General features: G+C 46.5%; 1 protein-coding gene across 1 annotated transcript in view; it reads right to left on the bottom strand.

The window, feature by feature from the left end:
* Nucleotides 1–20,562, bottom strand: part of gbf1 (golgi brefeldin A resistant guanine nucleotide exchange factor 1) — a 72,420-nt gene that overhangs the window by 7,552 nt on the left and 44,306 nt on the right. Inside the window, 27 exon segments of the mRNA XM_085183400.1 lie at nt 36–256; nt 533–782; nt 953–1,110; nt 1,199–1,424; nt 2,952–3,105; nt 3,178–3,272; nt 3,367–3,438; nt 3,808–3,931; nt 4,156–4,220; nt 4,328–4,504; nt 6,095–6,188; nt 6,457–6,693; nt 6,972–7,054; nt 10,793–10,918; nt 12,820–12,923; nt 12,926–12,942; nt 13,048–13,250; nt 13,321–13,409; nt 13,483–13,620; nt 13,740–13,926; nt 15,878–16,072; nt 16,162–16,260; nt 16,558–16,769; nt 16,875–17,043; nt 17,138–17,358; nt 17,457–17,601; nt 19,504–19,539. Of these exon segments, the coding sequence (XP_085039526.1) occupies nt 36–256; nt 533–782; nt 953–1,110; nt 1,199–1,424; nt 2,952–3,105; nt 3,178–3,272; nt 3,367–3,438; nt 3,808–3,931; nt 4,156–4,220; nt 4,328–4,504; nt 6,095–6,188; nt 6,457–6,693; nt 6,972–7,054; nt 10,793–10,918; nt 12,820–12,923; nt 12,926–12,942; nt 13,048–13,250; nt 13,321–13,409; nt 13,483–13,620; nt 13,740–13,926; nt 15,878–16,072; nt 16,162–16,260; nt 16,558–16,769; nt 16,875–17,043; nt 17,138–17,358; nt 17,457–17,601; nt 19,504–19,539 (3,897 nt within the window).

Consider the following 20,562-nt stretch of genomic DNA (forward strand, 5'->3'; position numbering starts at 1 on the left):
GGGTAAGGAAGGGTAAAGAGGGCTGTTGTACTTACGTCCTGACTAACCTGTAATGACACCGTGTGGTAACTGGCTGGGACACCCTCATCCTCCTCATCATCACTGTAGGAACGCGACGGGCGCTGGCTGAAGGTCCTGCTGCTGCTCCGCCTCACGCTGCCTCCGCCGTCCTTCTCCCTGCCGCCTGCCTTCTTCCTCATCCGAGACTTGGAGGTGTCATATTTGTGGCTCCTCTTCTTGTCGTGGTTGCGGTAACCTGGAGGAGGAAACAGATCTGATCTCCTCTGAAACCTACCAGAAGCATGTGTGTCTGAAATATTTGCCCTTCCTGCTTAAAGGGTTTAAAACATGCTATAATAATGGAACAATTAAAGCCACAGGCAGCTAAAAGAGCCCTCACAGCTTTAGAAATAAACTGGGGATGTGTCCTCTTTCTACATCACTGACCTGCTAGATTTACCTCAGTGTGTTTAGTAAGTAAACAAAGTCTAATAGTTCTGATGATGAACCCGAGCAGACGTTAGCGTCTCACCTCCGTTGAGGCTGGCCTCCACAAACACTCGTATCGCTCTGACACACAGCTCGAAGTTGTCGGGCGTGACGTGGGCGGCATCTCGAACGATGAAAGAAAGCGTCTCCACACACTTGATCAGAGACTTCGTGTCATGCTGGCCGAGGTCCTGACCCAGTGTCAGACTGTACTGGTTGACCAGCGGGTGATTCAGCTGAGCCTTTGACCCGACTGTGGGGGTCTTACTTATCTCAAAGTCATCTTTGCCAACCTGTGGGGGGGTAAAGAGACATGTGAAATAAAACAAGCATCCATGCTCTTTCCATACATTAAGCTTTCAAATAAAACCAGGAGAAGAAACGTGCTTTATATATGATACAGTTTCAGTGTCATAGACAACATGCTGTTACTCATGAAGCAGGTGTGAGTGTGTGTGCTAACCACGAGCCATCCACTGCTGGCTACATCCACGTCCGTGGCCGAGCGCGGGATCCTGGTCTTGCTGTGCTCGGTGTAGACCTCAGAGTCCGACGTGTAGCCTCGGTCCAAACTCACTTCACTGGGATGATGAGACGACAGCTCACTGTCTGACTGGGCTCCTGCAGCCAATGCCAACAAAGATGTTCATGTAAACTCCTAACATGTTTTTATGTATTTCTATCTGCTCTCAGAGGCTTGTAGCTGCACCTGTGTCATTGTCAGCCGTGGCCGAGGTCAGCTGGAAGGCGACAGGAGGCTTCACTCCAGCTCCGATGCACTCCAGCAGGGAGAAGAGCGTGTACCAGTCGTCTGTACAGTGGATGTTGGCTGCATTCGTCTTCAGCAGCTCGTGAAGGCCATAAGCCACCTCCCTGCTGACCCGGGAGAGGACATGGGGCTTCATCATCAGCAGGAGGCGGAGGGAGAGAAGAACCTGTGGGCGCACAGCGAGAGAGCACTGTTTAAGCCAGGGGCCGGCAAGCCCGGGCACGAACGGTTAACTGATGGCACGACCGTAGCTGGACTGGCCGTCGGCCATTTTTCATCCATTTTTAATGGGCCGATGATCTATTATTTTATTTTTTTGTAACAGCATAAACAATGAGAGGTGGTGGATTGTCCTGATGCTGCCGATGTGGAAAAATAACTCAGTGGTTTGGTGATGGCGGCGCTCCAACAGAGGCCAGCAGGTGGATGAGGGAAGGGGAGTGTGTGGTTTTATCCATATTTCTAACATGTCGATTTATTTTGTTGTGATTTATTATCAGCCATATTTGCTTTAAATGACAAATGTATTTAAGACGGAGTGATTTATGTAAGTCTGGGATGGTACGTGATAACAGCCGCTCACAGTTCCTACCTGCCCGATCTTCTTTTCATTGATATGATGCTGGTGAGTTGTTGACTAAATAACGTGTTAAAGCTATAAATATGACTATTACCAAACTGTACTGTCACTAATAGGGCTGCTTTGTTAATGTTGTTTTATTTTGTGTCTGTCAGTTGATTACCTGGCTTCTGTAAAGGCACGGTTACTGTTAGCTTATGCTTGTGCAATAAAGGCAGCAATCAGACGTCCGAGCCTGAGTACGACACAGTTTCATCAGTTAAAACTCACCCTCACGGTGGGAGTTTACTAAATTAAATTGTATTTTCTGCTGTACAGTTCATTTGTTGTTATGGAGAAAAAGTCTTTTTTTGTTTCTAAACAGCTGATAACTATTCGCTGACAGCTGCAAACATCTGCACACAAATATAATCCTGTAAAGTTGATCTATATAGTGAGTAACTGTTCATATAGAGCGTTATTAGATTCATTGCTAATGCGATCATATTGCACACTGACCTCAGAGGGAATTTTAGATGCACTCATCATCAGAAAGGTTGCGACCCTGGTTTAAGCACATCAGACATTTCCAGTCTTACTTTATTGGTAAATTCTAACGAAATAGTGAACTCAGCAACATTATGCAGACTCCCCATAGAAACAGGAAACAAACCTTTAGATCCAACATGCACTTGGATCTAAATGATTTACTCTTCCTGCATCCTTCTGAAATCCTCACTAATCTGCCGTTTGACTCAACGCATCGAGTAACAAATACTCGAAAGATTGTATTGTGGTGGATAAATACTTTGTCTTTTTAAGGAACAACCATATTCAAAATAGAACAACAGGTGTTTTAAAATGCTACTTTGTATCCATGTCCAACAGGCCACATCCCCACCAGCACGTTCTTCTATGCTTTTCAGTGCTTCTGACACTCACATGTTCATACTCTGATGGACCAGAGAGCGCAGTCATCGTGCTGGTCAAAGAGACCACCAGCACAGGTGGCTTTGGACCAACAGCATCCGGCTACCTGGTTTAAGCTGCCCTAAAACTGTCTGCTAACTTGATGATGATCTGAGTCTGCGAGACCACATCTGTGTGCCGGGTTCAGGAAGCATCTTTGTATACCTGTGAGCTGATGTCTTCTCGTCGTAGCAGGCGGATAGCGAGCCGAAGGAGTCCCACCACAGCTCGCTCCACCAGGAAGCAGCTCTCAGTAGCGTGAACGCAGAGCTGGCAGAGGTGGTCGCGCACCGTCTGCCACACACAGGACACACGGTCTCTGAAACGCAGAGAAACAGCTTGTTAGTGCGCTCACTGACAACACAAACGAAGTCACAAGAGTCGTTCCCACCGGTTCTCAAGAACAATGCGCAGCAGCATCTCCAGGCAGAAGGCAGCGTCCTCTTCATCATAGGTCTCTTCATCCGGGGTGACTGATATCAGAGCCTGACAGGAGAATCCAGGTCATTTATGTCATGTTGAACCATGAGGTGAAACACTAAGCTAACACTGTTAAAAGTATGAGCTGAACAACAATAACCTTCATGAGCTCCTGTAGAGACTCCAGCTTCAGGAACTTGCTCTCGGTGATCAGCTTCTCTGGGTCACATTGCTGGAAGACAAACAGCAAACCTACTGATGGTGATCTGATGCAGTGTTGGTCAACGTGCAGCTCAGTAAGGTCGAATGTGTAAAAATAAACTTAAGCAGGCTAACGTTGTTCCCATTTCCACAGATGATCCCAGTTTAACTCCAGTTTGTTGAAGATCACGACTGTAATATTACAACAAACCAAAACGATCACTGGTGTCGTCATTTAACTGGATAAACACTGTAACATGGGGCTAGTTTTAATCAGGCACCAGTTACTGTAACTACAGGTAGTCTGATTACTCGCAGCATCTGCTCTGTGTCATTGTTGCTACGATAAAGCTGAGGATGGCAGCTGGTGTCTCGACTGTGTTCGCGGTGAGTCCAGTACCTTGATGCAGTGGATCGCAGCCTGTTTGGCTTCCTGGTTTTCTGTGGACGGCCCTCTGAGTCCCGACTGCTCGGCTCCACTGAGCGTCAGCCAGTTGAAAACACTCAGCACTGCTGACTCGCCACTGAACAACACATGAGGAGAAAACGTGCTGTTACTCCATGGCCTCTGAGCTAGCACATGCCTTTCAAAGGTCCGGTCTGTTCTACGGGGAATAAAGCTGGTATTTCACAAACATGCAGAGCTAACCGCTGAGCGTGGGAGCAGCTGACAGCAGTTCTAGCAGGTAAACAAAGTTCACCAGTATTACTTATTGGTCTAAAGGTGGAGGGTGAGATTGGTGTGTACCGATTTGAAGGCGTTTCCTCTCTCTGAAGAGAAATCTTCCCGTTGGGCTCTACGAAGTCTTCCACCTGAGGACACAGGCAGCTGTTAGCACAACTTTGTGTCTCTTTACAAAAGACAAACAGAGCCACAGATCATCTACTATCAGAGAGCAGAGCGAGGGCAGGATAACGACCTCCACCATGGCTTTGGGCAGCAGTTCAGCTCTGAACAGCTGCAGCAGGGAGTCCACGATGTTCTTCCAGCCCTCCCTCAGGATGTTGCCATGCCGATGAGCGAGGTCGAACACCGTCTTGGCGGCTGTCTGGGCCTTACTGTTGCTGCCAAACACGGTGGGAAGATTCTCCACAGACTGTGTGGACACAAACACTATTTACACATCTGAACACCATGCAGGATAACACAGATTATTCACAAACTTTCTGCAGATGTTTAAGAAGCTGAGAACTAAAGGAAGGTTTCTTTGAAACAAAGTTGTTTTAAGGTGCTGACAGCGGGGACTTGCTGTTGACATCATGGCAGCAGGTGGAGGAGTAAACGTCCTCTCAGAGCATCAGCAGGTAGGGCTGCTCGATTATGGCAAAAATGATAATCACGATTATTTTCACTGAAATCTCGATTATTTGACGATATTTATTTAACAATAACAAAGTGTTGAATAATGACTTTAAAGTTTGTCAAAAACTTAAACAAAAATACTGCATAATATTTATGCATACAAATAACCAAACATCAAGGCCAGCTGTGCAGCCACACGATGCACAATTGCATCAAACGTCACTTTGTGAGTCTTCAAATGATTGAATACATTTGCAGTGTTGCTCTGTGGTGCAGCTACGACACTGTAGCTACGTTTACACACTGTGTCTACTTGATCCACGTCTGACTGAACCCATAATGTTTCCACACTGAAGTTTTTTTACCTCTTTTCAACCAACAGCATCACTCTCCTCTCCAAATAACTTCTGCTGAGCTTCCCTCGGCTCCTCTTTGTTGTGACACGTGTTCGAAACGCAGAGAGGTGCGCTCGATTTGCCACACGGAGCAGCGCGAGAGTAAAGCACGAGGGAGGGGCTAATAATCGGCTCGGTCATTGTTAATGATCGTTGAAAGCCCAGATCGTTATCGTAATCGAGATTAAAATTTGATTGATTGAGCAGCCCTAACAGTAGGTAACAGTGAATGAAATCTGGATGAATTAGTGACGACAAACGTGTGTCTGCACAAGTTTAAACTGTTCACACTCATCCTCACTACAGCTGTGTGTGGCACGGCTCAGTGTTTGCTGTGTCTCACAATCACAGTTCACGGCACTACACTGCACTATGTGTTAGCAGTGTTTATGTGTTAGCAGTGTTTATGTGTTAGCAGTGTTTATGTGTTAGCAGTGTTTATGTGTTAGCAGTGTTTATGTGTTAGCAGTGTTTATGTGTTAGCAGTGTTTATGTGTTAGCAGTGTTTATGTGTTAGCAGTGTTTATGTGTTAGCAGTGTTTATGTGTTAGCAGTGTTTATATGTTAGCAGTGTTTATGTGTTAGCAGTGTTTATGTGTTAGCAGTGTTTATATGTTAGCAGTGTTTATATGTTAGCAGTGTTTATGTGTTAGCAGTGTTTATGTGTTAGCAGTGTTTATATGTTAGCAGTGTTTATGTGTTAGCAGTGTTTATGTGTTAGCAGTGTTTATGTGTTAGCAGTGTTTATATGTTAGCAGTGTTTATGTGTTAGCAGACGCTACATTCTGTACATGTTTTAATGTGGGGTCAGTTTGTCTTCAACCATCAAACGATGATTGTGTGAACCAGTGACAGTGACACCGTCAGGAACTGTGTTCTTTAATCAGCTGATCCACAAAACACGTGATTGGACGAAGCAGTGTCACATGTGCACTTCCTGTGTGTATGGCAGTGTGTTTGGCTGTGAAGCGTTTAAGCTGTGGACCCACCTCGCTGCTCAGAGTGGTGAACTTGCAGAGGGAGATGATCAGATTGTCAAACACGTCATTGAAGCCGTAGTGAGCTGCAATCATCGCACATTTCCTGCCAAACACAGACGACGGCACATTTAACAGCTGACAACGTGTTTCATTCTTTACTTCAGCTTAACAACTCAACACTACGCCTGTTTTAAAACATTTTGTCTCCCACAGTAACCACACGATTCGTCCGTCCACAGTTAATAACAGTGACTCGTGTGTGGGCTAAGCCGTGGATGTGGACATTTAAAGGCCGTTTCCAGCCGGCAGCCTGCGCTACACCTCACAGCGTCTCGCAGCATTTACCACGAGCACACCTGAGCGCTGCGTACCTGAAGCCCGTGATGGCCTTCTGGATGATGACGTCATCGAGGCTCTTGTCAAAGACATAGGAGAGCGCAGCGATGGTGGGACCCCACGTCATGGTGAACAAGTCGTTGTCGTAGCTGCCGGGCGGCAGGTGGAGAAAGACGCCTTCGGACGAGGCGCCGCGGTGCAGAAGGACGCTCCACACATAATTCTCCTTCACTAAACCCGTCTGCTCGTCCGGCATCACAATCTCCTCGTTTCTACAAAGGAAAGAGCATCAGCCTAGGACGGCGGCCTTCTTTAATCACATCAATATGCAAACAGACTTCTTAGATCTGTGGATGCAGGTAAGGAAACCCCAGGAACCTGATCCTGTTCATCCAGATGTTTCAGCAGGAGAAACATTCAACGCTACGAGCAGATGAACAGAATCAACCTAAACGGGGTGAATGGGCATTTTTAACTGCAGCAGGATGAGCACAGACACGAGGCTCACTCTGAGAGCAGATGCTAACACATCAGTGATGCTGTGCCTTACTTGATAGCATTGTAGATATCCTCCAACATGTCCTGGTCAAAGTCTTTGTTTCCGTTGACTCCCTTCAGATTTTTCTTGAATTGCTGTTTTAAAGTGAAACATCATGTTAGCAGTGATCAGCTTCACTCCACAAACGCTTCAAACACGTGACCAGCAGACTTTTATTATCACACGTCGGTGAGAGCTAAGCTAAGACACCCAACCCTGTGGCATGCTTTGTTCACAGAGCATCAGGCCTTGGTTGGCGCTCATGTGTCGGTTCATATATTTTAGGTGCATCATTAGGAAAACAGTGATGCACAGAGACACAGAAACAGGATCCTGCTAGGATCAGGAACATGCCATCTGAAGCTCAGTGGTCAGTGTCAGCGCTGGTCTGGGAGCAGCTGCTGCAAACGCTGGGTTTATGGACACGGTACCGACCATCCCACCGCCTCAGCTGAACCTCCTGTCATGTTATTGTCGGGAACACGATCTGATGTGCACACGGCATAGTTCTCCCATTCCAAAAATAACTGGTGCCAACACATGCTGTGATGAATGGTACACACTGCAACCAGCTCCTAAGTAAGCGAAGTGCCAGGCGCCACTTTTATTGGCCCTGTCCAAACTATTGTGTGTCTGTGTCGTCTGAGCCCGAGGTCGTGAGTTTGTCCCAAACTGCAGCTGAAAGCTCAGAGAAATGATTTTAATACACAACAGATGATGAGGTCAGACCAGCTTATTAACTCTGTGAACATAAGAGAGAAAGTGTGCGGTGTGTTCGTCAGTGAGCCACACAGAGTTCAGGCTTCGTCAGCCAGAGAGCACCGACCCCCCCCCTCCCTGACTGTGGAGCCACTGACTACAGCTGTGGCTCTGAACCAGCAGCTTCAGAACACCAGCTTTGATAGAGGAATGTCAAACCACCACATGTGTCATAACAAAGATAAAATGACACGACTGAGACATGACTGGCATTTTGTAAATATAATATTAGCAGCGTCCTCCTACTGAGAGTAACATCCCCCCCTCTTAATGCTCTCTGGTTGCTATGGTATTTCAGGGCGCTGGCAAGATGGACTTTTGGCCATTTCCAATAGAAATGTGCTTAGAAAGGCTCATTCTGTTATTAATTGTGTGAACCATCCCCTTCACAGTGAGTTTGAGTTGTTGCCTTCCAGCTGCTGTTTTAGAGTTCCTGTGAGGAGGACAAGGATTATATATAAATAAATAGGACTAGGATTGAATTGAATGGTATCGCGTAAATATTTCTTTCAAAATAAGACACAACTACAACACGGGAAACAGAGTTAACAATAAAACCCTGAACCATACATTTCACACCCGAGCCTGAACTCTCAGGGCCCGGTACCAAACGACTCACGGACCGGTACCGGGCCGTGGACCGGGGGTTGGGGACCGCTGGTCTAAACTATTTGATGTGCGTCTCTTTAATTCGCTGTAACGCAGAATGGGTTCGTTTGTGTTTGTCACACATGTCAGAAGCAGGGCTGTGGTTTTACTCTCTCTCACCAACATCTGACTGCAGTCTGCTAGGGTCAAAGGTCAACAACAACATCATTATCATTAGTAGTATTATAATCATTATATTTACAACATTTATGGCAGGTTTCAGTGACAGTGTTGTGTTATTTTCGTGCTGATGTGGATACTTGTAAAAATCTGCAGCTGTAACAAACAAGCTTTGCAACTAGCTTCAGTTTAAACGTCTCTATTAACTCGTACACTGAACTTTACATGAAACAGAGATTTTTCATACACTGACTGAAACCACCTGACATGAAGTACAACAGCTCACCGATTTCATTTAGCTCGGTATATCTGTATTTAACCCTGGAGAAACCATGGGGTCAAATTTGACCCCATGGTTTCCCTAGAGAACCAATGGGGTCGGCTCTGACCCCATTGTCAAGTCAAGTTTATTTATAAAGCACATTTAAAATCTACCAAGGCTGACCAAAGTGCTGTACAATAAAATACAAATATAAAATAAAATAAAACACAAGTACATAAAACACCTCACTGATAAAAACAATAAGTTAAAACAGTAAGTTAAACCTTGCTAAAAGCCAATGAGAAGAGGTGAGTTTTAAGAGCAGTTTTAAAAGTTCCTAGGCTTGTGGAGAATCTGATGTGAGGAGGTAAACTGTTCCACAGTCTGGGTGCAGCCACAGCAAAAGCCCCCTAGTCTTTAATCTGTACCTGGGAACATCTAAAAGCATCAGGTTTTGGTTCTCTAGAGCTGGAAAACTTTACAATAATCAAACAGTGTAGACAATCATTGTTGACATTGTTAAAGAAATGATGAAGGTACAACAAACAGAATCATGCATTAGACTTTTCATTTCTTATCACTGGAACAACGTTAACAGTCTTCAGTGTTTCCATGGACAGTCTCTCAACATGTTGGTGCTTTACAACACTGCATAGAAATAACTCTTCTCTGTTAACGAGCTCCCTGCTGACCACCGAGTATTTACTCGATTACTGTGGGAAACAGTAACAGGGCGGGCGTTATTCAGCCATTATGACTCAACAACAGGCTGGTGAATGAACCACAACAACGACTTTAGTATCTTCTTTATCAGATTGTGAGCCCAACACGGGACAGCTGTTGAAGATCAGCAGCAGCTATAAACCTGTGTGCGGCACATCAGGTTCATGTCCTGCACTTGAATGTTCAACTGCACTGTCCCTTTAAATAAATAAATAAACCATCAATGTTTCCTCTGATGTCTGCAGCTGTAAGAGCTTCAGTTCTTCTGAAGGACCCACATATGTGAGGCACATACTGGTGTTGGGCTACAGGACCAGTACAGGACCAGTACAACCTGTTTATTCACATCTTTATGGTGCACAGTCAGGTTGGAGGTGAAAGGGGCCACACCTGAACTATTCTCAAACCGTTGGGAGCATGAGATGATCCAAATATCTCAGCTCGCTGAAACAGGAAGTTCACTGAAACTGAGGAGCTGAGCCTGAACACCAGCCCCACCCGGAGCCACTAAACCTGGTCAGACAGCTCTGTTCTCCTGGCTGCTGCAGACTCGTCCACTGGGTAAGAAGACGGTGATGATGATGATGATGATGATTCCTGCAGAGAGCGCGTGCACTGCTCCTGAGTCCAGAGGTGGCACATCACTGCAGCTGATGCTGTGCCTCACACTTGGTGTACTGACACTTGGAGTGCAGCAGTACATGAAGTGTGTCAGTGTGTAGTGACTGATCTGCAGAAAGCTGCACACTACACGCCTCAGGTGTGATTCTACCTCTCTGATAATAATGCATTAACAGCTCACTGTGGACATTCCCCGCCTGCAGGTGCTGCACAGGTGGTGTCCTATCAATATGAGCCAGCAGCTAGAGGCTCGACTTCATGCAGCTGTGGCCATGAAGGGATTGGGACACCTGGATTTTGACAATGTAAACAGATGCACAGCTGTAATCATCAGGGTGAGATAATTATCATTAGGAGACCATATGACAGGTAGTTCATCCCAGTGTTACCAGTGTTGCTTGGTTACATTTTGGCAGTCTGGTTTGATGAGGATCAAACTACTGTGACACTCAAACAACCATCCTGTTAGAGTCGAGCTTCTTCCTGAGGTCTTTGCTCCTGTTGTCCGCTGACATCTGCCATGTTTGGGCTCCATAATAATAAATCTCTTATACGTGTTATCTTATTTCAAAGCTGCGTTCTTGGAGCTACGGCGGCGTATCCTGTCAGACCAGTGTTGGGGAACGACTGCTGTCCATTTGCACAAACTGGCACGACTACTTCCTGCTTCACAGCCACACACAGGTGTGTGAGCACTTACCTCTACGGTCATGGGGATGTTCTGCTTGCGGACATTGTGGTTATGCTGGTCGGTGTTCAACATGATGACGGCGTAGGCCAGGGCGAAGCCGGCGTCGTTGCTCATGAAAGGAAAGCCGTTGACTTTCTACAACACAGAGCACGGACAAACATCACACAACAAACAGAGGCTGCTGTGCCACACTTGACCTCTGAGCTGATAGCACACTGACCCCCCAGTGGAAAACCCATTCACAGTCACTGCCTGAATGAATCACCGTCTCTTTAAAGCTCCTGTGTGCGGCCTAAAAAAAAGGACATTACTAGGAATAGTTTCCAGGTCACATGGCTCCTCCTGCTATTTCGAGGCGTCACATGTTCCCCTGTGGAGTTTGTCCTCTGCCTGTCACACTCTATATGTGACACTTATGTCATCCCACTGCTATAATCTAAACACTCTGCAGGGTCGACCACAACACAGCCGTTAGCTGCTGATGAACACGCCTGGTTGACTGTGAAACATGAATGTTTCCAGCTATGTTGGAGCGAGTAGAAGTATGACACTATAAATGCACTGGGATCAGGGTCTATTAGGGGACACAGATAATTACATGATCCACGTCTTCCCAGTGGTCACATTATTGGCCAAAGAACAACAGAATAAAAGAGTATATGCACATCATCAGTCTTCTGTCTGATGCCACTGCGAGCTGTCCGGCTGATGCCTGCGTTTGCCCTGTGGCAGCTGGCAGAGGCTCACAGGCTGCCTCTGTCTGCAGCAGCGTGCTGGAAGACGGTTGTAGGAACCCCCCCCATAGCTGCTGAAGACACCTGCACCGTCCTTCCAGTGACTGAAGCACACTGTTCAGGCTGTGATGGACATCGAACTACACAGCATCCAACTATCAGGCGGAGCAGCCTGAGGCAAGATGAGCCCAAAACACTCAAACTGGGGGCATCCCAGTCAGATGAGCGACTCTACACTGGACCTTTCAGAACAACCGAGGAGAGCCGAGACGTGACAGAGGAAGATACCTATGAAGCGCCTTGAGGAGACTTTTGTTGTGATTATATATATAAATAAAACTGAATTGTGATCTCATCTTTCAGTCAGTCTCCACAGGCTGAGGCCATATGTGCAGGAACACTGACCACAGATCAACAGCTTCGCTTTCAGGCGTTTCACCGTAACAGTGTAGTGTCCACATCACTGCGTCAATCTGTGATCAATAATCTGTCACTGTTCACTGACTGCAACTACCTGCAGTTTACTGCCGCATCAGGCTGAGACAACCACATCACCTGTGAACAGCAGAGATGTGATACTAAGGCCAGAGCCTCCACGACTCGGCTGAGAGATGGTATCCATCGATGCTGTGAACAGAGTCGATCACAAAGAGCAGCACAGTCCAACTTTCACCAGGAGCAATGGCTCCAATGGTGATGCACACCAAGCTCTTAGTGCCTGCAGCAAAGGGCCGGTCGTACCAGAGACACTGTCCCAGTCTTCCATGCAAAACTAACACAGCCCTACAAGGTCCAGAGAGACTCAGGGCGAACCCCGCCCACCAGGGGTGACCACCCAGCTGACATGACGTCTCCAGCCTCATTGTTAAAGCTTTTTTATTTGAAGTGGTGCATCGGTGCAAATGACACTCAGCACCTGCTGACCTGACCTGGAGGAAAGCAGCCCCCTCGTCCACTGGGAAAAGTCCCAGTATACAGGCACCAAACTGGGGAAACCAGTACACCAGGCTCAGGCTCCTCCTCCACACAAGCGCTGACCTTCAGATCACCACCCAATCCACAAACCCCTGAATTGGCCGTCATGTGAGGTTGATAGGAGTCTAAAGCTCAGTGGGATCATCACATCATGACTGTTGTGCTGCTACAGCAGTCAGCTGATGCTCAGCTCTGTCTCCTCTCTCATCACGCTCTGTGTCCAGACTTCTTTCAGCTTTAGGATTCAAACTAAGACTGAAATTACTTCTGACTCAGCGTAGCCTAGTGTGGCCTGATGTCCTGCAGTAATAATGACGTGTCCCTTACATGCCAGTTGTCTGTGAACGTTTCCAGGAGTCTCTGAATGACAGGAGCCTCTCCAGGTAATCTGAAGGCCTCCAGGTAGAGCCGCAGGGCCTCGTCAATACGAAGCCCTGGAAGGTAAACGTGCTGGAAAAGAAAGCAGTCGGATTATTGTTTGCTCACACGGTGCATCATTGTTCCTGAACACACGGCTGTGAAGCAAACAGTAAGATGAAAGCGTGCTGAGCCTACTTCACAAAGCTGTCCAGCAGCTCCGGGTTCTTCCGGTCGCTGACGTACTCGCCGATCATCTTCTTGTCCAGTCGGGGGTTTTCTCTGAGCCACTGGGCCACCTGGTTGTTGTCTATGGGGCTGCTGAGGAGGCCTTTCTCCTGGAGGAACTGGATGCCTTTCTTGGGCTTCTGGTTGAACTGCTCCGTGCCTGTGATCAGCAGCTGGACACACAGCAGGAAACGCTGCAGATGTTGTTCTTTACGTTGCTCTCATTGAATGAACTCCACATACCTTTTTCTTTGTTCTGATTTCCATTAACTCGTGTGAGTCAGGCAAACAGGACAGGAAACGCTGAGGCTTTTTCACACTTCTCTTCTCAGCTGGAGAAAAGAGTTTCTGTTAGTCTCAGTTTCCACGCAGCGCTTACACAAACTTTACAGACAGAGGCCTCACAAAGGTCGCCGTCGCCCTGATCCTGTCGGCCCAGCCTCATCTTCTCAGCCATTAGGTGTCCACTGGTTGGAGGATACACCGGTGCTTTTTCAGGCTGCGAGGGACTCAAACCATTGCTACTGCCAAGTCTGCTAGCATCTGCAAACAGAAATGTTTTTACTGAAGCTGTCCATGTCCATCACATGACAAAGGTGACAAAGACAGTAAATGACACCCAGCAGAGCATCTATGAGCTATGAAGGTATCTGTGCTTATACCAGCTGCAGAGTCTGCTTCAGCTTTGGCTCCTCCCTCTCCGTCTGCCAGCGCAGGCGCCGCTTGGTCTTGCTGAGCTATGCTGCTCCTGGCCTGGCAGTGAGCCTCGATGCTGTCGATCACTGTGAGCAGCGCCTCCAGGGACAGGAGGTGGGTGGTGTACAGCTGCCCCGACACTGGGAACGCGTTCTACCGCCACAGAAGGAAAACACTTTCACATAATGTCTTGATGCATCTCAATCATCCAGGAAAATAAATCTCCAAAAGTTGATTCTGTTCATCTGGACGTAGCGTTTGTGGGAGAAAACGGGGAAACCTGCAGTCAGCTGAGGCTGAAGAAGTCACCTGATGATGACGAAACGTTTCTCCCAGAAAACGTCCAGATGAACACAATCAACTTTTGGAGACTTTCACACAATACTCACATCATAATCTACAGAATATTAACCTGCAAACGGTCCATTGTCCAGGTCCATAACACTACCTGTGAACACTGTTATAACTGTATCACTCCTACGACATGTTTGGCTCTGTTCTGACTGATCTTTGTCTGCTTTGCTCGGATCTCTGGCAGCTTCGTCTGAGGTCATTTTGAAGCTGATGGACTATCTGACCACACGTGCACCACATGTGCAGCCTCCTCTCTTCTTTTAATGTCTGCACGCTGAGGAGCTCGACTGCAGGACTCCTGCTCTCTGCAGTCCTGACCTGTGTTGGTCAAGTTACTTTAAAAAAGTAATCAGTAACTAATTACTGATTACTTCCCCAAAAGTAATCCCGTTACTTTACTGATTACTTATTTTCAAAAGTAATTAGTTACTTAGTTACTTTTTAAAAACACGATTTACAACCTGAATAGGTGATAAAGCGATAGATCTTTCAGCCCAATTCTACTTTTTCTGCATAATCATCATACAAAATGTAATCAAATGGAAAAGTCTCTTTTTAAAACTTGTTTTATTAGTTTTAATCTTTTAACTTTATGCATCAAGCAAACATTTAATTATCTGCAACATTCTCTGACTGGAAGAAATTAGTTTAACATTTAAACCTATTTTCTGCACATTCCAGCACATAAAATAAAATATTTTGTGTGTTTACACTCAGTCTTTCAAATAGATGCAAGTAAAACACAGCAGAAAATAAATAAAGTCAAAGACTAGCGGTCCTGTTGCTCTATTTTCACCTGTAAAGCAGGAGTGGGGTAGGCGGAGGGTTACCCTGGTGCAGGTGTGCAGCGGTCAGTGGAAGAATCCGCGAGTTTCTCTGTGAGTTTCCCATTACGTCGTAGCTACTCGGTGCTTGCTCGGAAGTTTAGGGGTTTTTTGCTGTAAAAAGAAGTTTTCTTCCCACGCACAACGGACACTAATGTTTTTGTCACTTTTTATGGAATCAAACTCAAAGTAAGGTCAGTACTTCCACGCTTTAAACGCTGCACGCTCATACTCTCTCTGCACTCGATATATGATCCATTGTTGATCTGCACACAGCTGTTGTCACGAACGTCGCACTCGCTTACGTCACTGTCATGAGACATTCTCGCAAAAAAATCACGGTTTTAGTAACGCAGTAACGCAGCGTTCCTACGGGAAAGTAACGTAATCTAATTACTGTTTTTGCAATAGTAATCCCTTACTTTACTCGTTACTTGAAAAAAGTAATCGGATTACAGTAACGCATTACAAGTAACGCGTTACTGCCCATCTCTGGTCCTGACTCACACAACACGGTTCTCATGTGAATAACGTGAGTTTGTGTGATTAGTTTGTGTTGTTTTTATTTACATTTTACACAGCCCAAGTTTTCCAGACTGTGTTGATACATTGATTCAACATCACTGTTGCACGGCAACCAAAACAGCTGACATGTGCCGTGGACGATGGAAAACGGGACGGTGGAGCAGTGAAAACGGCTGGTTTGGAGATCAATGCAAATCTGCTTCCTGTTATCACCTGCATGTTGTTCATATGACCTAAACACTAATATTTTATAAAGTGGTGACCAGTGTGTCAACAAACACTCAGGAGGAGAAGACATGGACGCTCTAAACCTCTAACAGAAAACTGGTTTCTATTATTCAAACACATGCAAACAGAACAACTGCAGCAGTCTGCTCTCAGGGCCTTGCAGGGCGCGTTACCTTCGACAGCAGCTTGGTGAGGTCTTCAAAGAGGTTGGAGCAGTAAAAGTCACAGTCATAGTTAATGTAGAGCTCAGTGACAAAACTGGGGATCCTCCACAGCTGGACCAGTGCCTCCAGAGCCACCTCCTTCATCTCGTAGGGCATCTTAATGTTCTCTGACGTGATGATGTCTATGAGCTTCTTCAGGTACATCTGAGCAAACAGAGACACGGCCATCAGGTCCTCAGGGACCAACACTATGGAAGCTGAATGATTGAGTGTGGATCAAGGAGAACAGCTACCTCGAGCTGGAACTTCAGGTGCACTCTCATGCTCTCAAAGAGCAGGAAGCAAACCCGTATGGATGAAGCGTACAGGTTCATACGGTCCACACTCAGCAGCTGGAACACAGATGAGGGACTCATAACTACACCAGAGTACTGCCCTGCAGAGGACTCATCAGTCCATCTGAGGTCAGATAACTCAGTCGAGAAGGTTTATAACCTAAAACACTCCAGTCATGTCTGTCATTGTCAGTGAAACACAAATATATGGTGCACACCAGATGCTTTAGGTCAATAAAAAGCAAATAAAAAGACTGAGATCAGCACAGAGTTACCAGAATAAGACCGCAGGTTTGACGAGGACTGCGCCTCGCTGTCATCATGCAGCAATGACATCGTCTACATTTAATTTACCTGGAACAGGTGTCGGCAGAGCTCGTCTTTGACCAGCACTAACAAGGACTGGTAGTTAGGGATGTGTGCCGACTCCAGGGCTACGGTCAGCAGCTGCAGGCCCATGTGCATCATGGCATCAGTGTTGTGGCGGTCATGAGGGTTGGTCAGTGAAATCAGGAAACGAAACAGCTCTCTGAGACACGGCAGGCCGTACGGGATGAGGGATGCTCCTGCAGAGGCAAGAGGTTAGAGAGAACCACTCTACAGCTTTATGCATCACAGAAATGTGGAGCTCTCAGATCAGCTTCTTCTTGCTACATTCAGCTGGATCCTACCATCTCTCTGCGTGGACTGTGTGAAGCGGACGCCTCTGGGGTTGACGTAATCCATATCATGCACAGAGGCACTGTCTGACTGCTCTGTAATGGAGTCTTTGTCCTCCAGAACCTCAGGGATGGACTCCACCGAGGCTGACGGGGCTGGTTCAGCCTGCTGGCCCTCAAACTGGACAGAAAGAGGCGCAGCAAAGAGATCAGGGAGAGCCGAGGACATGTCTCTCACGCAGCTGAAAATGTAGAGCCATTAGAAACACGTTCACCTGTGCATCTGTAGAGCCGGACTCTGCGAGTGCAACGGCTGCACCCGCGGTTGATGCAGAGCTGCACTGATCCAGGTCAGAAAGGTCTTCCCTGGAAGTGGTTTTTGAGCAGGTGTCCAGGCCGCTGTCGGTGGCCGTCGGGCTACAGATAGATGAGGCAGAGCTGTCTGACACGGGAAGGCTGGGATTGGACAAGCCCTCCTCCATGAACGGGACGCCACCTGAGAACACAGGATCCAGTCATACAGCGCTCCACCTGAAAGCCGAGCTGTGCTTACAGGCGGCTGCGAGTCCATCATTACAACAGCGTGCGTCCTACCCGAGAGGTTGTTGTTGAGCGTGCTGGGCTGGCTCGCTTCCATCGGACCGGAGGAGCTACGGACCATGTGGCGAGGCGGCCGCGGGGAACGTTTCTGTTTCTTCCATTTAGATGACTCGCTCATGCCACCGGCACGCATCTTCAGCTGGAGGAAACACAGTGACTGAGTCAGCTGGTGCATCATCGCTGAGCAATGACAATGTTTCACTTCTCTCTATATCCAGATCATTTACACACTCGTAATAACAAGAGGCACCGGGACTCGTGTGGCTTCAGCCGGCGCTGTGTACTGGAGTGCTTACAAACCAGATTTATATATGATTTATATTTATACATTACAGGACGTCATTGTATCAGTGACTCTTTCTTACATGGCGTGCTGCGGGGAGAAGGTCATTCTAACTTGACGACGTCTCGTTGGTAAACTGTCTCCATACTCTCTCACGTTAGCTTTGCTGTGTTGGCGTCTACGTGCCACATAATTTGCACAGCACGGTTTTCTGCTCTTTTCATGCTACAGTTTAGAAACGAGCTCCTTGACGTGTCTGGCTGATGCTCCTGTGGCGCTCTGTTACAAACCATCATCTAAAGCTATGAAAAATGATTGCACTGAGCAGAATATGAAACGATCCCTGTACGCAGGCCTATCGCATAGCCCCGCCCCACTATGAGTCAAAACAGCACAGGAAGAGATTTCTGCTGGAAGAATATTCCCTAAGGTTTTAATCCTCTAACTATTTATTTATTTATTTAACACTGGGGATTAGGGATGCACCGATACCAGGTGTCGGGACCGATACTGTAAAATGTGGTATCGGTTAACTCGTAAAAGTTAACCGATACCATGAACCGATACCAACTTATTTCATTAATCAGAGGGTGGCTTGTCATTTCTGTTGTAGTTTTTTAGATTGGCCACTAGGGGGACATCCCGCGCTAAACAGGCACAGGGTTAGACGAGTGAGACTGACGGCTCCAGATAAAAAAGAGAAACTGGAGGCTGCTGTAGCTAGGCTAAACAAAATGTCAGCAGTGTGGAACAGCCAACTTTAACTCAGGTTTTGGAAAAGCGATGAAAAATGTCAAGAGAAAATCCACGGGCAGTTAAAATAACAGAGGCTCGACTCATTTTATCGCTCTGGATGACCAGCCAATGCCGGCCGTGGAAAATCAGGGAGATAATGGTGCCAAAACTTTCTGAAGCGGTAAAAACAAGCAGTGTGTGCGCGATGTCAGTCCTCAGTTTAACTGCACAGTGGACTGATGATCCACGGGCAGATGAGGAGTTTGTTCGTCAATGCCAAATACTTTCGTTATTTTGTCTGTTTGTTTACAATATGGACACTCTGCAACAATTTAAAAGTTTATTTTATTCCAAACAGAAGTGTTTATTTATTATTCTGAAAGCTCGAGACAGTGCCAATAGTTCAGTGATATTTTGTTAAATTACAATGTGGAGACTCTGCAATAATTTAACAGAAGTGCTGATTTTTCACTTGAAATTTTTTTGTGGTCATTTTTATTAAGATTTTATTTTTTTATCGGCAGAGAATAAAATAAAACCTGTCTTCCAATTCATTGTATTTGTGTGTGTGTGTGTGTGTGTGTGTGGTAGAACTATCGGTTTTTGTACTCGTTATCGGCAAGTACTCAGATCCAAGTATCGGTATCGTATCGGTTGGAAAAAATTGGTATCGTTGCATCCCTACTGGGGATAGTTGGAAGTCTGTTTTAAACAAAAACACACATAAAGCTATCTGCTAACAGCTGGGACACACATTGGCACATGAAATCCAGCAGCTGTGCAGCCCAAATGAATTCAATCATTTAAAGTATGATAATCCAGATGTAATGCGAGTATTACACAGTCAGACTGCTGTGTCACACCAGCAGGATCTGCCTCCTGTTTTTGTGTCATGTCATGCCTCCATCTTGCCAAGGTCACAGGTAAAGGAAAAGAGGTTAAGGTAGCGAGGGAAAGTCAAAGGTTATTGGGAGAGAATCTATACACTGGCCGAGCCTAAATACTGAGAGTAATCTTCCTTACCTGCACACGTTTGTTTTTCCACAAGATATTGTAAGCCTCAGAAGAGAAGGGGAGCAGGCAAGCCCGTGATTAGTGATGGATATCAGCAGATAAGTGGGACCAACACATAACACAACTGAGCATACACATCTATGCACGACGGGAGGAGTGCAAACAGTGCTCCGATCAGAGTGCACAGTCCCTGCAGGCTGTAACCAGGAGCAGCCAGCACAGACGTGTCAGTGGACAGGCAGACCATGCAAGAAGCAACGAGTGCTGGAACTCTGGGAACACCCCAATCTGCATCGAACGCACATATGTGACACGCAACCAGCAGCTCGAAGGACAAACATGGTGTACATGGTGTACCAGTCAGTGCTTCAGAGGCAGGGACGTTCACAGAAAGTCCAGACTGAACCACAACAGGCTTTCATAAGAGCTCAGCCGAAGCACAGCTGACTGCATGAAGCGTTTACTTTAACCTGCATCTGACTGATGGATCTGCTGTGCAGGGATTGAATTTAAGCTCGAAGTGTCTTCATATTTAGTCATGTGACAGATCTAATTACACTAAATATATAAAAGATTTTACACATTTAAAGCTGTAAAGTGATTTTGCCCATAAAGCCGGTGCAACGTAAGAATAAGCTTTATAAAAACTGCCGTTGAAGCTGCAGGACAGTCAGCAGCAGGCGTGCAGAGCACCACAGTCACGGCTTTAACTTTGACAATAATTTTGCATATACAGCACAAAGGACTCACAAACGTCATCTCTAACAGTGCAATAAAAGAGCAGCATCTGATAGATGAAGCCAGAGTGTAACTCGTTCTGCTGTTGACTCTTAGTGCAACTACAACATGTAATCACAGCCTACACCCACTGTGCTGCTCACTGGTGGATCCTGCAGAAATGTTGAGATGCTGATGTTTGATTCAACTACATCCTTGAAACCACCGATGTTTAACACTCATGCGCTCATGCACTCCCACCAAGAAGCCATGCTAACCCTGCCAGTTCAGTACCCTGTCTAGCCCACTCGTGTTTCTATGCTGCTCTGCACAAGTAACACCCTCAGAGTC

Source organism: Neolamprologus multifasciatus, chromosome 13 (genome assembly GCF_963576455.1).
Source record: "Neolamprologus multifasciatus chromosome 13, fNeoMul1.2, whole genome shotgun sequence".
Classification (NCBI taxonomy): Eukaryota; Metazoa; Chordata; class Actinopteri; order Cichliformes; family Cichlidae; genus Neolamprologus; species Neolamprologus multifasciatus.